The sequence below is a fragment of the Lygodium microphyllum genome, chromosome 11 (genome assembly GCF_053477565.2).
Source record: "Lygodium microphyllum isolate KBCC chromosome 11, Lygodium_microphyllum_v1.1.10, whole genome shotgun sequence".
NCBI classification, from domain to species: domain Eukaryota; kingdom Viridiplantae; phylum Streptophyta; class Polypodiopsida; order Schizaeales; family Lygodiaceae; genus Lygodium; species Lygodium microphyllum.
In genome coordinates this window covers 100670820-100687367 of record NC_141145.1, presented here as the reverse complement: position 1 = coordinate 100687367, position 16548 = coordinate 100670820, and the positions used below count along the sequence as shown (strand labels likewise).

Genomic DNA, 16548 nt, shown 5'->3' with positions numbered 1-16548 from the left:
ATTCATACATATCATACAAAGAAAATTGAAATTAACATGTAAATAGCCTATCTACAATATGGATCAAGTCAAGTTGCAACATAATAATTCCATTTCAAAACAAACTGAAAAAATGTCAAAATCGAGAATGCATCATAATATATCATAAATCTGACTAAAGTTGTTTAATATTCAACTCTCACGACAAGAATAGATACTAGATTGACAAAGTCCAATAACTAAACAAAATCATTAAAAAATCAATCTCTCATGTACCATCATATTTCACCCTTCCCCTCTCTATATTTGTGTATGCATCTACGTACAAAGGGTACAAATAAAAACAGACAGAAGAGAAGCCCAATAGAAAAATGTAACAATATGTGGGCAGTGTTACAACTTCTCTTCTTCTTTACTAACCATATTTGCTATTGTACCCAAGTATTATGAAGGTAGATAGATAGAAAAATAGATAGATAGATAGGTAGATAGATAGATTAATATATAGATGGATAGATAGATAAAGAGATAGATAGATACATAGAAACATAGTTATATAGATAGATCTAGTACCTTCTACCTATTACATAATATCATGGTATCCTAATATTTACTATCTATTCAATATTATCATGCTTACGGTACCCTAGCACCTGCTACATAGTATCATAGTACTGGGTACTTGGCACTATGATACTAGAGTACTAGGTGCTAGATACTAAGATGCTATGATATTATGTGCTAAGTACTGACTACTAGGTACTAAATACTAGTGTTCTATGATACTATATGCTAGGTACTAGGTACTAGGTACTATATGCTAGGTACTACGTAGCCGTGGTCGTGGTCGTAGTCATGGTCGTGGTCGTGGTCGTGGTTGTGGGTCATGGTCGTAGTCGTGGTTGTGGTCATGGTCGTAGTCGTGGTCATAGAAAAAGAGAGAGATGGAAGGAGAGGATAACAATCTAAGAAACGCCCTCACGAGTCATTACACATCATCATCATCATCATCATGTTTAACATTGCCCAATAGTTTTTGTCAAAAAAACCATGTTTTAGGTTCCAACTCACCAAAAAAGAAAAAAAAAACGCCCATGTTTTTTACTCTCAGAAACGTTTCGTGCTTTAAGAAACGTTTCGTAAGTTTCAAATTCAAAGAAACGCGTTTCTTAGCTGCTATGAGTATTATGCCCTTAATATGCACTCAAAGATAAACTTGAGGTGGTTTTGAATTACATTTCATTACTCTGCCCATCTCTTAGGCAGTCAATCTCAGGTTTGGTACTGCCCAGATATTTGGACCAACCTAAGGCCTGCAAGCAATAAGACTGCATCTACTTCATCCATTTCAAGACCCCACTACTCCCACTGCAAAGCAGTTACATTGGTAAGTATGCTCAAGCACATGCACTTGTTCCCTTATCATTGAAGCATGAAAATGTTCCACATGTTAAATTATGTGAACAACTGTTGATGTTGCTTCCTTTGTAAACAATATGACCAGGTATGACTATGCATTAACCTAATCTCCGGTACTCCTTTGCACACGTTTACTCAGTAAATTAATTAAATGCACCTCAGCTGAAGGTGGCACTGGTAAGATACCAAAAGTTATCCTGATACATAGCTCTTTTTTTTATGGGGAGTAAACTTCTTGCTCTTTAAAATTGCAGCCAAATACTTGTGCTGTGGAAGGTAAGAAGCTTGGAAAAGTATGAGAAACAAGTCGGAAATGTTACAACAAGCATATCAAAACTGCCACATATTTGTCACATAATTGAAGAGCACAAATCCTTAAATGCATTTCAGGGATTACCTCACTCTCATCATCAAGAAGCCGTGCCATGAGGTACAAATCACAAGCCTTTGCCAACTCCAAAAGAACATCGACAACAGCTGGTCTCACTACCGCATGCTTCTGCCAAATTAAAGCCAGTTAGAATATTATACACTGGCATTGTTTCAGCTACCTCAAGGAAAGATTATAAAACCTGCAGTTCTTCAGGTGAAGATTCCTCAAAGATAACTCCAAGTAATTGGCAGGTCATCTGAAACCAATATATGGAAGAAAACGTCAAATTAAGTACCTCAATAACCAAAACCCATGCATCTTCTTTAAAAGTTGATCACTTACACAAGTACTGCAAGCATATATGAGAACAATGAAGGGAACGTGGAAAAACTCTGGAAATAAGAAAACGATAGACCATCTTTCAATATAGCTGTGTTCATTTTTAAGACCAACAACAGGTCACAGCAACAAAAATTGAAATGCTATGTTGAAATACCACAGTAAGGTACAACCACACAAAAGTCCAAAGACATGAAAAATTTGCAAAAGGAAGCTTGAATAATTATATGGGAGAAGAAAATTGACCTTGATGAGGCACATATGTGAAAATTACAATGACTAGCAGACAATCGCATTTATGCGTACGTAGTGCATGTGATATACAAAGCTGATTGCTAAACCCATGGAATTGAAGGTATTCTCCATTTAGGATTGCATGCAACATCATATGGTTTTTTTGCTAGAAGGTAAATAAATCAGAACATAGCAAAATATCATTGTTGATATACAGTATATGTGAAATATCCTCACCAAGGTGTTTTAATTATACAAGTGGATTTGGGAAATCGATTTGATACGAACCAGTGGGATTTTATATCTCAGATTAGGATGAATTAGGGTGTGTTCAGAAAACAACCTTCAACACCTTGGACATAGGGTAGATCTTTTAGACAAGGCTTCCCTCTTAGTGATTCATTTGATTCATTACATCTGTTACTACACACCCATTGGTATTCTCACACACCCACGGATTCAAGATCATTACATTGGCTGCAATTGCCCTACTGCAAAAAAAAAGGTTCAATCTTACACTGATTACTCTTTTGCCATCCCCAATAACAACCCATGAGATATTAATTTTATTAAATACTTATTAATGCATTTTATCTGCAATTGGATTAGAAGTGAGGCTATAATTAATGTTTCCTTTGAAATCTTGTGGCTAGCATGCTTTGCTTTGGCCAGAACAAATTTTACAGCCACATGAGATCATCAAACACCTTGGCTATCTGCTCAGATGGAAAGTCACTATTAAGCAACAAATGGAGGATCACAACTCAACCTCAAGAAGAAGCCACTATCTCCATGTTTATGCTGGTGATAATGCCAAGGCTTGCCCGAACCTAAGAGAGAGGACATTATGCTATCTCTATGTTGGAGAAGATGCAAAGGCATAGCTACCAAGTCACGGTTGAATAATCCAAGGCTCTAGTGTAGGTAAAACTTGTAGATCCTAGGTGTCGGTGTCAAAAATTGTAGAGAAATAGGCCAACGCTCATCACCAAGGGATACGAATGCCTAAATGATGGTACAATATGCATGTGTAGGCTAAAAGCTTAAAATGCACATATCTTTGCAAAGAAAACTCGTATGAAGGTTTTAGCACTGTTTTTGAGCTTTCACAAGACCCCACACTAGGGGGTTCCTATATTTTAGAAAATTCCTAAAGTTTAGAATGTCCTTAAATTTTAGGAGTCTCAAATTGGCCCAAAAATGCTAGTCTTTTAAAAACAGATGATCTTCTAAAAATAGTAAGTTTTGTCTTCTAGTAGTGCTTACTAAATTTGGCTATTCTATTCTCGACAATATTTAACCCAAAAACTTGTCACACAAGCTTCTAAGTGTCCTACCACTTGTCCCACCTCATGATATGTGGTTGGGACACTTGTTTTGTACTACTTCACTTTCCCTTTTTGCACTAGCTCTTCTAGAGCCTTCAATACGTAGAAGTAGCCTCTATTACTCAATGGAGCACACTATGGAGACAGAGGTTGAAACTAACCTTCCTTCCGTGGATAGGTGGCAAATCCTTGATTACAACTTAATTACAGCAACAAACAATAAATGCAAATCTGAAAATACAAATTTACCTACTAATCTTGGACAATGCACACCCAATTGGCCCCAAAATTGGCGCAACTTTCAGTATTTCTTTAGCTTTATTGAAGAAGAAGTTGATTTACAATGGGATTCTCCCGATCCCCTTCGCAATCCAAACTCCCCTTGCTGTCCAAAGTGACTAGCACAAGTCTTCAATCTATTTTGCCCCTTGATTCGGACACTTAACTAGCCTTCATCCACTTCATAGATGACGGAAATGCCCCAAATTCAATGGCTGGCTAGTCCTCCACCTAAATTTAGCTGAAATTCACCTTCAACCCTGAAAAATCCAATTTACTCTAACCCTGGTTGCACCTCACAAGTGCAACATTTACTTAATAATGTGATTAAAAATTAATCCACATGTTAAGTGACGTTTCAAAAATACATGTCTTCATGACAGAGATAGTAACGACAACCACTCTCGATGGAGCGACTACAAAGCCAATAGTGTTGGTGAACATCCACTATCTTGTAAAGGAGTGGATTATAAAGCTAAGGGTTGTAAAAGCCACTGAATCCGAAAGTAGGTGGGAAAAACAACCATAGCTCATTGCAAAGATCTCTAGAAGGACTTATCACCTCATGCTGTCTTAAAATATCCTTTTGTTTGCAATGGCTTAGTGTGTGTTGTATGCATCTTTTGCCTTGAGTAAATAAATATGATAGCCGATGCAAAACAAATCTCTCACCCCTTGAACGACGAGATGGCACAAGGAGCACCTAGGTGGAGACCCATATGCTCCAATGATGTAGGAATAAAAGGTCCATAATAACAATCTTCCATGGAGTGATTGTTCTTGCTTCACTAGGTCACTACACCAAGTGGTTCTTGCTTACCTTTGGAGAAGTCATAGTGGCAGTATATCAAACTTGTAAAGGGGCGATAAGAGGGAAAAGAAAAAAATGATATCTTTCAAATGACAGAGCCAAATGAAGAAGAATCTAGACTCTAGAGTATGAGAGTATGCCGCTTTTTGCAAACTTTATTCACCTTTCCAAAGAATGAGAATCTTTAGCTCTTGGAGCACCTCTATTCTAATATCATGCAAATGTACACTTTGATACCATATAAAGAAAGTAGATTTGTAAGGAGGAACACAAAGTCTGTATGGCAGGCACTAAGACAAAGAACTCTAAAACACAAATCATGAATGAAATAATGAATCGTGACCAATGTTGATATAATGAAGTGAGTCTCAAAGTTCTATGTTTCTAGTACCAATATTAAGGCGAGCACAGTTCAGCCAATACCACCAATTGTAGCTTGGAGATGACTGCGCTATCCCGACTAGTTAGACAACAATGCTTGTGGATGAGAATGTCATGTGGAGAGAGTGAAACGCGATCCTCCAAACCAAGGGATGACGGAGGGAACATAGGGTGATAATGGAGAGCACTAGAAGGAGCAAAAAGCAATCCTCAAGAGTTTAAGTGATGATAAAGTTATCTCCAAGGGCTTTGTACCAAAACGCAAATGTAGACTGGCTGGAAGTAGCTGCCAAGAGGTGGGCAAATGGCTGGAACAAGAGCAGAATAATGTACAACAAACCATGTTGCCACCTATGGCGCGTGGATCGAGACACGCAGTGCTTGCTAGCAGCAAAGAGACACACACACACAGAGAGAGAGAGAGAGAGAGAGAGAGCAAAGTAGAGAGTAGTGAGGAGAGTGAGCACGACTTGTGGGTACGAGCACGAGTATACCTCTTCAGGTTTTTAGATAGATATATATATGAAAGTACAAGTGTGCTAAGGGTATGTTCACACCCGTGCACATATAAAAGGCATGAGGGCCCTTTATTCCCAACAACCTTCCACCTAAAGGCAATGTGCCTTAAGAGGAGAAAAAAATCAGCTAAGTCTAGGTATGTACAAAGCCGAAATACATATATCTATCCAACTCCCATCATCTATCGGCAATGAGCAAACGGCCCTGCTGGAAGACCCTTTGTGAGAAGGTCTACAGGATTATCATCTGTATGCACTTTGACAAGCTCAATGCTCTTACTGTCAAGTATATCTCTAATGAAGTGATACTTCACCTGTATGTGCTTTGTCTTTGCATGAAAGACGGGATTCTGTGCTAGCATGATAGCACTCTGACTATCACAATGTAGAACATGTAACTTTGTAAAGCCAAGCTCTCCCACCAGACGTAAAAGCCATAAAGCCTCATTGCGCATGCCTCAATGGCAGCCACATATTCTGCCTCTGTAGTAGACAATGCAACACACTTTTGTAGCCTGGAGATCCAAGAGACTACTCCTCCTGTAAAGGTAAACACATACCCAGAAGTGGACTTTCTGCAATCCGCATGACCAGCATAGATGTCTTCTTCTTTCCAAAGCAGATGCATAAGTCCTTTGTGTCTTTGAGGTATCTCATAATACCTTTTACTGCCCAATGCTTTTTACCAAGGTTTGACATGTATCTGCTAACCCTTCCCACTGCAAAGACAATGTCAAGAAATGTAGCAACCATAGCATACATCAAACTGCCAGCAGCTCAAGCATATGGTATCTTGGCCATTTCAGCCTTCTCATCATCAAATGTAGGGCTGTCCTCTGCACTGAGTTTCACATATGGAGGCAATGAAACCCCAATTGTTTTCCCCCCCTCCATATTGAAACACTGCAAAACCTTGGAGATATACTCATGCTGAGATAGATAGAGTAATCCTTTTGACCTATCTCTGAGTATTCGCATGCCAAGAATGTGATTTGCATCACCAAGACCCTTCATGTCAAAGCTACCATGAAGACTTTGCTTCAGTGAGTCCAAGGCATGAGTATCCCTGCTAGCAATCATCATGTCATCTACATACAGAACCAAGATAATCAAGCTGCCATCTACTGCCTTCTTGGTATACGAGTAGTGATCCACTTGACTTCTATGAAAACCTTGAGACTGCATAAATGTATTAAACTTATGATACTATTCTCTTGGTGCTTGTTTCAGCCCATACAAACTCTTTTTGAGTTTCCATGCCATCTTCTCTTTCCCTTTTGCCACAAACCCTGCAAGCTACTGCATATATATGTCTTCATGCAGATCACCATGTAAGAATGCATTCTTTACATCCATCTATATGAGCTCCATATCTTCAGCTGCAACCAAGCCCAAAATGGTTCTCAATGTAGTCATCTTGACTACAGGAGAGAAGATCTCATCAAAGTCAACTCTATGTTCCTACTTGTACCCCTTCGCAACCAATCTTGCTTTCTACTTTGGTGAGGAACCAGAAGTGACCATCTTGTAAACCCATTTACATGAAAGTGTTTTATGCCCTTTAGGAAACTGCACCAAGTCCCAAGTGCCATTTTTCTCGAGAGATTCCATTTCTGACAACATGGCTTTATACCATTTCTTAATGTCCTGCCTATCCATTGCTTTCTTGAAGCAAGACGGTTCACCACAATCTGTCAACATGACATAATCAGCCACATTGTTTGCACCAAGAATGAATCTATCAGGTTGTCTAGTAGCCCTAGATGATCTCCTAACCCAATGACCATTGTTTGTTAGTTGATGAGCTTTTTTAACTTGCTGTCCTGGCATTTCAGCCTGCAAATCAGCATTAACAGCTTGTTGTCCTTGTTGTTCCTGCACCTGTAGCGGCTCATTATCATGGGCAATAGCTGGCTAATCATTTCTAGCATTATTTTTTGCATTTGCAGATTCATTTACAGCAGGTATTTGCCGCTGTACAATGGGCACATTTTGTTGACCAAAATGTGTTTCTTCCCGAAATACAACCCTACGGACCTCCTCAGTCTTTTCAAGCTGTTTATGCATGAGATCTTTCCAGAAGGCAACATCATTGCTACGTACTACTTTCATTTTCTCGGGATCCCATAATCTATACCCTATTTCACCCTCGTCACCATATCCTAGAAAAATGCATTTACAGGACTTTGGCTCAAGTTTGCTGCGTTTTTCTTTACGAATGTGCACAAATGCTTCGCAACCAAACACTTTCAAGTGTACATATAAAGGTGGCTTGCCCGACCACGCTTCTTGGGGTAACAAGTGGCATACCACCAATTAATCAAGTGTACGGCTGTCATAACAATCTCTGCCCAAAAACCATGGGGTAATGCAACATGAGATAGAATCGTACGAACCTTATCTTGTATGGTCCAATTCATACACTCTGATACCAGTTTGTTACCCTTTATTCCCAACAAACCAAGCGTGCTCCAAGTAGCAAATAATCAGTAAGGCAGCATGCTGAAAGGCAAAACATAACTCTGAGTGACTCGAACGGGCTGTCATGAGCAAATGCAGATGTTGCTGATGTAAATGACTGCCGAGGAGCCTCAATGGGTATTGGACAGCCTATAAACTGCAAGATGTAGAGCATCTTGGGGCAAATAGTGAGCTAGATGACCTCTAAAAGCTAGTGAAACGTCTCCTAAGAATCCAACCTGCACATGAGATAGAACACAAGCCAGGACACAAGCCAAACTCACCATGAGAGGGACTAGACATCAGACTTGCCTCCTCCCAGCTATACAAACAAATGGCCTCACCCCCAAGCCTAGGAGATAGCAACACTCCACGTTACGACCGTATACCAAGGGTTTGCTTCCCATACCACCAAACCACACCATACCGGTGGACAAATGCATCAGCCAACCGGCCAAGAGTCCAAGAGTTGTGATCACACAATGAATGAGTACAATAGTGCCCTAAGTCCTATCAATAGGACTCAATTTCCCTAACCCTGAATGTCATTAGTGCATTTGCACTAAGTCACTCCATAACCACCGTGACCAATGCTACTAGCACCTATCCGAATGTCCAAAGACATAATACTTTCCCCAAATACACAAGACACGACGCTAGCCAAACTCACCATGAGAAGGACTGAACATCAAACTCACCTCCTAGTCATAAAGCCAAATGGGCTCACCCCCAAGCTTGGGAGCTAGCAACACTTCGAGTCACAACCGCATCCCAAAGGTTGGTATCCCATACCACTTGGCACCAACCCACACCATCCCAAGATGTATGAATGCATTGGCCAAAAAGCCAAGAGTCCAAGAGTGGTGATCAAACACAATGAATGAGCACAATAGGGCCATGTGTCCTATAAATAGGACTTGACTGCCCTAACCCCAAGGTGTCCTTAGTGCATACGCACTAAGTTACTCCATAACCACCGTGACCAATGCTACTAGCACCCATCTAGATGTCCAGAGACATAATAGCTAGGTGGCACTTAGGATGTGAAGACGCAACTGTAGAATGCTTGGGAACAAGTCACCATGCTCGAATGGGTATTGCCAAGCTTATAAGGTGATGACAAGCTGAGGGAGATGGTCGCCAAGCTGCGAAAAGTGGATGTGAGGCTATGGCAGCACTTTCAGAAGCTTCATGAACTATGATGTCCTCCGTGTCAGAGTATGGTCTGCAATGGAGAGTGCTGAAGAATGATCTGATGAAGAATGAATGCGAGGAGTGTAGAATGCCCACAAAATACCCTATGAATAGGGGACTTTGAACCATTTATCCACCATGTGAATTAAGTGATAATAAATACAACTAAAGCAGTTTGGGGCTGTTAATGGAGACCAAAATTAGGAATTAATGGATTGCAATTAAATGTTAACAAATTTGAAGATTTTGACTGCTTAGAATACATGTTGTGCACGAGCATCCTAGCTCTTCTTTTTAAGTATTTAAGTTGCTGAGTCTTACAGTTTTGCTGCGAATTGTGCTTACACATTAAGGGTTTACTGGCACTCGGGTTCCCAAAGAACAAAAGGCTGGTTTCATCCATCTTGCTAGAAGTTTTCTTTGAGCACAAACATCTCTACACAATCATGTTAGCTGTCATATATGTCAATATGAGTAGGAAGGCACATGGAAATTGGATTATAAATCATTGAAAATTGGTTTTTGGTACTTTTGAAGAGAAATTTGCAGGCTGCCCATATTCAACTCAATTAACACAAGATTGCAAGAGGGTATTCTCCCCTATTCAATGGTGCCAAAGCAATATCATAAGATAATTCTATGTGCAAGGAAAGCATATATTGGAGTTCAATTTTCTAAGAACCCTTAGAAATTCAAGAGCCTGTCAAAGCTTGTAACATTCTGAAAATGAGAATCACATATGTTACTTTCCCTTCATGTGCATGTCAAACACAGGGACTTCTTGTGCATCATAGGCCCATTGAAAGAAAACAAGGACTTTGTCATAACCTATCAAACCTGTGCCCCCTCTAATAATAATGGCAAACTTATAAATTGGAGACTTTTACATTAACACTCCGTGAAGCTCTTTCAGTACAGGTAATGATATCCATAAAAGTATGGTGCATTTTCACCTCCACCTTGGAAAGACGAGCATTTTGATAAGTGACAAAAATGGCAGAAAGCCAATGTTAGTAAACTTTGCAAAAGCCACTCACCTCTATGATTAGTGTTACATATGGGGCAAAAATTGACCATAAGTTGCATTATCTTGTCACAATGTTTGAGATACTTGTGATGCCACTAAGATCACCCCCAATCTCTTTTGGTACTGCCCAGTCACTAGAGATTTTTAGGTACACTTTCTCAGCAATTGCATGCCAGATTTACTATAGGAAGATTTTAAATATTCTTCTAGTTGTTTGCCAAATTTCCACCTAGACTTTCCAAACACTCAATATTCTTCAATCAGGTCAGATTTTGAGCTGTGTGGACCATTCAGGGTCAAAGGAATCATGAGCTATCGGCATTTAGTAGCTCCAAACCTATAGCTACTTTCAGCACTTGTCACAGAAACCTTGTTATGGTAGCTGCCATGCAGGTGATTTAGGCACTTCTCATATGGAGGTGTTTTACCCCACACTTTTTTTTTTGGAAGAGACTAAAGCCTTTTCTCCTTGCCATTAATAAGTAATGAACAAAGGTTTCACAAGAGATGCAAATGTTTGGCTAGTTTGTTTGGCAAACCCTTCAATGGATTTTCGGCTTGGCACTCAGATTTCTTTTCCTCTTCTGGATCGACTACATTCTGGACCTGTTCGTATCTCTTTTGTTTCAGATTATGTTATTTGGTAAACATGCCCTACCTGGACATTATGGACAGCATGCAATCATGCCAATTCTACACAATGTTTCCCTTCCACTTCTTCCAAAGTTCTTTACAACAATTTTTTTATGATTGTGTTTCTATTGGTGCTAATATACACATTTTCTAAACTTACTTTTTGCAGAGCTATTTCTTGGCAGCATCAAAATACTAAAAAGCCTACGATTTTCAACTATGTTAAATTTAATTACTAGTTAGAACCTCACAGGACAATTAGAGTGTGTCAGTGCAGTAGTTTCTAATGTAAACCATCCCACTATTGAGTTATATTGAAAACAAAAGAAGTGTTGTAAATACAGCTGGGAGAGAGCCTTGCAATGGTAGGATGAAACACCCTTTAAATAAAACCCTTTGGCTAAGCCTAATTAAGCCAAAACAGAAACCATATGAAGTCTTAATAAGAACATTGGAAAAGTCAACATATTGTGTATAAAAAAGAGAAAACCCTAACGAGGATCCACTCAAAAGAGACAAATTACAATAATCATCAAACTTCCCCGTGCATAACTTAGACTACTTGATCGATATATATAAACACAAATACGTATTTAGAAGTATGGTAACAAACATCTCAGGAAGTAAAGGGCAGACTCGGCCATGGTGAAGGCTAGTACCAGAGCTAAGAATAATTTCACCCTGGCACCTAGTGAAATCAATTAAAGTATATGTGACAATACCAGTCAAAGCAACTTTGTATATGGGTGCATATGTACATGCATGTAAGTTCAGATGCATTGCATTGCCAAAAGTATATAGCATGACCACATCTAAAAATTCATTGAAGTATTATATCTAGCCCCTTACAGTTGGATATCTTTTGGCTCAGGCAGGAGCTATTGGCTTGTAGATTACACCTCTATACTTTGTTTTGCAACTTGAAGTCAATATCTCCTCATATAGATCTTTTACAATTGCGGTTATCAGGGTTTAAAGTTACCAATCAATATATTTGGACCATATTGTGAACAATCAAATTGGTTCTTTGTGTTTTATCATGCTTTCCCATATTGCCGTCTGTTTTGGGAACCCTCAAACATTTAAACACAGCAAGCCATATCAAGTGTTTAATAAGAAAACTTAGTTTCTTACATCACAGACCAAACATCCAAAAAGTAATACAACCATACTTAGGTTTAACAAATAGCCCTGGCATACCTTCCTACCACCATTCAGCTGTCTCCTCACAATTTGAGCCAAAGTGAGCTGCAATAAGTCAAAGATCACTCTTCAAAACGGGGAACATGAACACGATATCAAACTTGATTTGAAATGGAACAGCTGAAACCAGTCCTTTCTATTTCAAATATACACAATAACCTTAATTGAAATCACTAGCTATCAAAAATAAGCTTTACAAAAGCAACGTGACTTACATGTGTGCTAAGCCTCTATACAGATCCTTTGAAAGGTGAGGCAACGAGGAGATTCCACTTCCTTGAAACTCAAATATGGACAATGCGAAATGCATTCATATGTTTTCTTCCTATTATTTCACATGCCTTATATTTGTCTTATGTTTCCTCGAGGCTAAGCTCAAATACAATCAATATGAGAGTAAGGATAAGTATCAACCACTTATATATCATGCAAATATGTAAAAATGTGTACATGATCACATGCATGCATATAATTCCCATGCAACAAAACCAACTAGTATATTGTATTACCAATTGGAGAGTGCACACGAGAGAGAGAGAGAGAGAGAGAGAGAGAGAGAAATGAAATGAAATGAAAGGATATATTAACGTCTACAAAAGGCCAAAATGACCTATGAGACCATGAGTTACAATGTATGCTGGTACAACTATTTGGACAAAATATGTAGCACAAAGCAAAATAAGAGAGGAAACTAACTATGGCTATGTGTAAAACATAGAGCTCTATCTAGTAACAATAAGCTCTAGATGGTACAATCTCATGTGGATATGGAGGGCCTAGCTCTAGCCCGAGTAATAATCCCCTGTATCTCATGTGGATATGGATTATTGCTCTAGCCCGAGCAATAATCCCCTGTATCCCCCTATGAAGGTACCATCGGTGTCTATGTCGAGACCTAGGACGTCTAGATTGGCTAAGCTGAACGGCCCAATCAATCAGTACTCCTTGTTTGTGTGTGGATTGTGGTGGTGAGAGAGTCTCTCGAGTGGACTGGGGATGTAACTGCACTAAAGTCTTCTAATTAACCTTTGCAAAGAAGTATGTGAGTTGCTTCTATAAAGGGCCTCGGTGTCCTGGAGCAGTTGTCCTCCTAAGGCGCATGTCACGAAGCCATCGTATCTCAAGGAGAAAGAAGCCAAGGCATCGTTGATTGGTAAAATCCATGACTCTGGATAGTGGTCCAAATCCATCTCTAAAGAGACAGTGGAAACGGCCACGGATCTCATAATATGCTCGACACCAACAAATGTAATGCTCCTTTCTCTGGCTCTAACTAACATATCTAGCATATGCACTCCTTTGGTGGGATGAATCTATATCTACCAGTCTCAATCTCTAGCTGACATGAGGAGGTGCGCAACTGGCCAATAGTACATCTAATCCCAGGGGAAAGGTGGGTGTCTAGGTATCTCGGGCAAACAATAAATCCATCATCTATAGTACGAAGAAAATGCTCGCTGTAGAAAGCCATCTTTGTCCCTAGCTCCTGCCTTGGCATCAACCATGTCTACCTAATATCCAACTAGGTAAGATCCATCCTAATGAGCCTGCGAATCTCTAACTTGCTCAAATCAAGAGATGGTGCATCAAGGGAGTACTGGAAAGGGTGTTACTTGTCCATGCTAAAGCCGTGTAGCTCAAACCAAACCAACATATGTGCATACCAACATGAAGTATCACCCTCTCTGGCAAGTTGCCTGGAGGAATCGAACCAACCGTGCATATCTGTGTCTGGGCAAGTGTCATGAAAGTATTTTTGAAACCTCACTTAACATGTGGATTAATTTGTAATCACATGGTTAAGTAAATGTTGCACATGTGAGGTGTAACTAGGGTTAGAGTAAATTTACTAGCCCCAGACCCGAGGAAATCACGAAATGTCAAAGGCAAAAGTTGCTATAAGTTATACCACACAAATACTTTGTGATATCTGATGCTAGTTGTTGGCCTAGGCCATTTATTTGGCCATGAGTGTCAATTGGTGACACTAGGGAAGTGGCGCTTAATGGTACTTAACGCCAATCTGATGGTCAAAGATGGTGCAAAGACACTCGGGAATGGAAGTTTCCTAGCCAATTTAATTATTTGCCAATCTGATTATTTTTCAAAGCACCGAAATAATTATTAGATTAATTTCATATTTAAAGACTGAAAATTAATATTTAATTATGGATAATGCTTGAAAAACCTTTTGGAAAGGCTACCACTTGTCAAAAATGCCCATGCAAGACTGAAAAAAATCCTTAGAGGCTAAAGAGAAGCATTTATGGTGTATTCAGCTGCAAGAGAGAGGGAAGAGAGACTACCGGTCTGATTTGCAACCATTGGAGGACCTTTTGAGACAGCCAGGGACAAGAGAAGACCAACCAACAGCAGGTGACAACATCTACAGGCTGTTAAGACAAGGCAGCATCACAAAATGACTAATTTCTTCAATTATTTGCAGCTACAAGCTGTTGACATAGCAGCAGCAATAAATGATAGATTCTCTTCACAGCTTCACAAAGAAAGTCTGAATTTTCTCTCCTCGGCATTCTCTCTCATCTCCCAACCTTTCTATAGCCTTGCTCGGAAAATTACAACATTGAGATCACCAGAGGCTCAAAAATTCCAGATTTCTCTACTGTAAACCCTAATCTGCAACAAAAATTAGGATTTAGCAGCAGCCTCGGGATGCATGCCAAAAACTAGAAGCTCCAAGTCTTGGATTCAGCAGGATTGAAGTTGTATTTAGCCTATGCAAGTGGAGGGACCAACAAATCATTGAATTTGGCAATTTTCCATCTCCATTAAAGCAGGTGAAGGCCAATTGATTGCCTGAATCAAAAGGTGAATCAAATTGAAGACTTGTTGGTCATTTTGGACAGCAAGGGTAGTTGGATTACCGAAAGGGATTGGGAAAATACCATCGTACAACTTCTTCTTCAATTGAGTTAAAGAAATACCGAAAAGGGCCCCAATTTTGGGACCAACAAGATGTCCATTATCCAAGATTGTAAGTTAATTTGCATTTCTCTGTTTTCTAATAAATGTTGCTGGTGTAGCTAGCTTGTAATCAAGGAATTACCACCCATCCACGGAAGGAAGGCTAGTTACATGGTTCCATTGCTAGGATACCACTCAATTCCTTGATTAGGTGGGCCTGAGGCACCTAATTGCAAGCCAAAGCTTTGTGCTAGTGCTCATTTTTATTCTCGACTGAGAAATTACAGCAATATGTCTTCATACAATGAGATGGACTCAAGTGGTAATAATACCTCTCAGTATGAGCATTCACATGGGAATGAAATAAATGCAATAATGCAATGTCTGACCTTCGACAAGGCTCAAACCATGGACAGCAAGCTGAAAATGTTGTTGGGCAAGATGGTGCCTTCAAGGTATAAGGAGGCTGATGACCAGCAAAGTGAAGAGGAATTTAATGACCAGTTCAAAAATCAGATGAGGACAGCAGCAAATCTCTTTGCTGAATTGGCAAAGGATTCTCAATTTACCCGATTTTAAAATGCTCCGCAGAAGGACAGCAAAGGCAAGAAGAAGAATACGTCTTCTATACCTTCGGGACAACGAGGTGCACCAAAGATAATGTCAAACTCTTCATTTGAAGCTCCCAAAGATGCTAATGAAACAAAATAGTTAGTACCTTTAGGGCAAGGAATGCAAATGCAAGGCCATAATGGAAGTACCAATCCAATGGATAGACCGCATACGAAATGTATGGCACAAATCCCTATGGTACACAGCAACCAATGCATCGTATGCAAGGCCCAATGTATTGGGGTATGGCTGGAAATATGCAAAACCCTATATATGGCAGCATTGGTTTGATGCCTGGGGTACAAAGTAGCATGTTTGGTATTGTAATTGCACCCCCGAATGCTTATGGGGCTCAATGTTGATTATGCAAATGCTCCATTTGGTGATTTTGATGTAAGTTCAACTAATGCACCCTTTTTGCAGCAGCCAATGTATGACAACTTTTCACCCAAAGGGATAGCAAAAGACTATGATGAGGGTGGAAAAGTAGTAAAGTTTGAGTCCTTCAATGGTGCACAAGATAGGTTGAAAGCTCTAACTTTCATTCAACAATTTGATGTAGTTGATTAAGCGAGGGAACTTCACCAAGTCCTCGAAAATTTAAAAGACCACTACTTTCTTGAAAGGAAATGCATTACAGAGATGGTCCACTCTTTTGATGCAAGGTAGAGCACCACCAATGTGGATACAATTCAAGCAAATGTTTGCATCGAATTGGTTGACAAGTACCTTAGACGGTGGACATCATGATAGCTTGGAATGAGATGGATGCTAAGAAATGTAAGAATTTGGAGCAATATAATAAGAAGTTTTGGGATGCATTGCTACCTATT

The 16548-nt window shown here is 39.6% G+C and overlaps 1 protein-coding gene across 2 annotated transcripts in view; it reads right to left on the bottom strand.

Annotated features, from left to right (window-relative positions):
• PEX22 (peroxin 22) overlaps positions 1-16548 on the bottom strand; it is a 36354-nt gene that overhangs the window by 16247 nt on the left and 3559 nt on the right. For both annotated transcript variants that reach the window (XM_087687916.1, XM_087687915.1), the window contains exons 3-5: positions 12176-12223; positions 1971-2027; positions 1796-1897 (exon numbers count right to left, since the gene is read on the bottom strand). In XM_087687916.1, coding sequence (XP_087544042.1) covers positions 1796-1897; positions 1971-2027; positions 12176-12223 — 207 coding nt within the window. The remainder of the gene's footprint in view (positions 1-1795; positions 1898-1970; positions 2028-12175; positions 12224-16548) is intronic.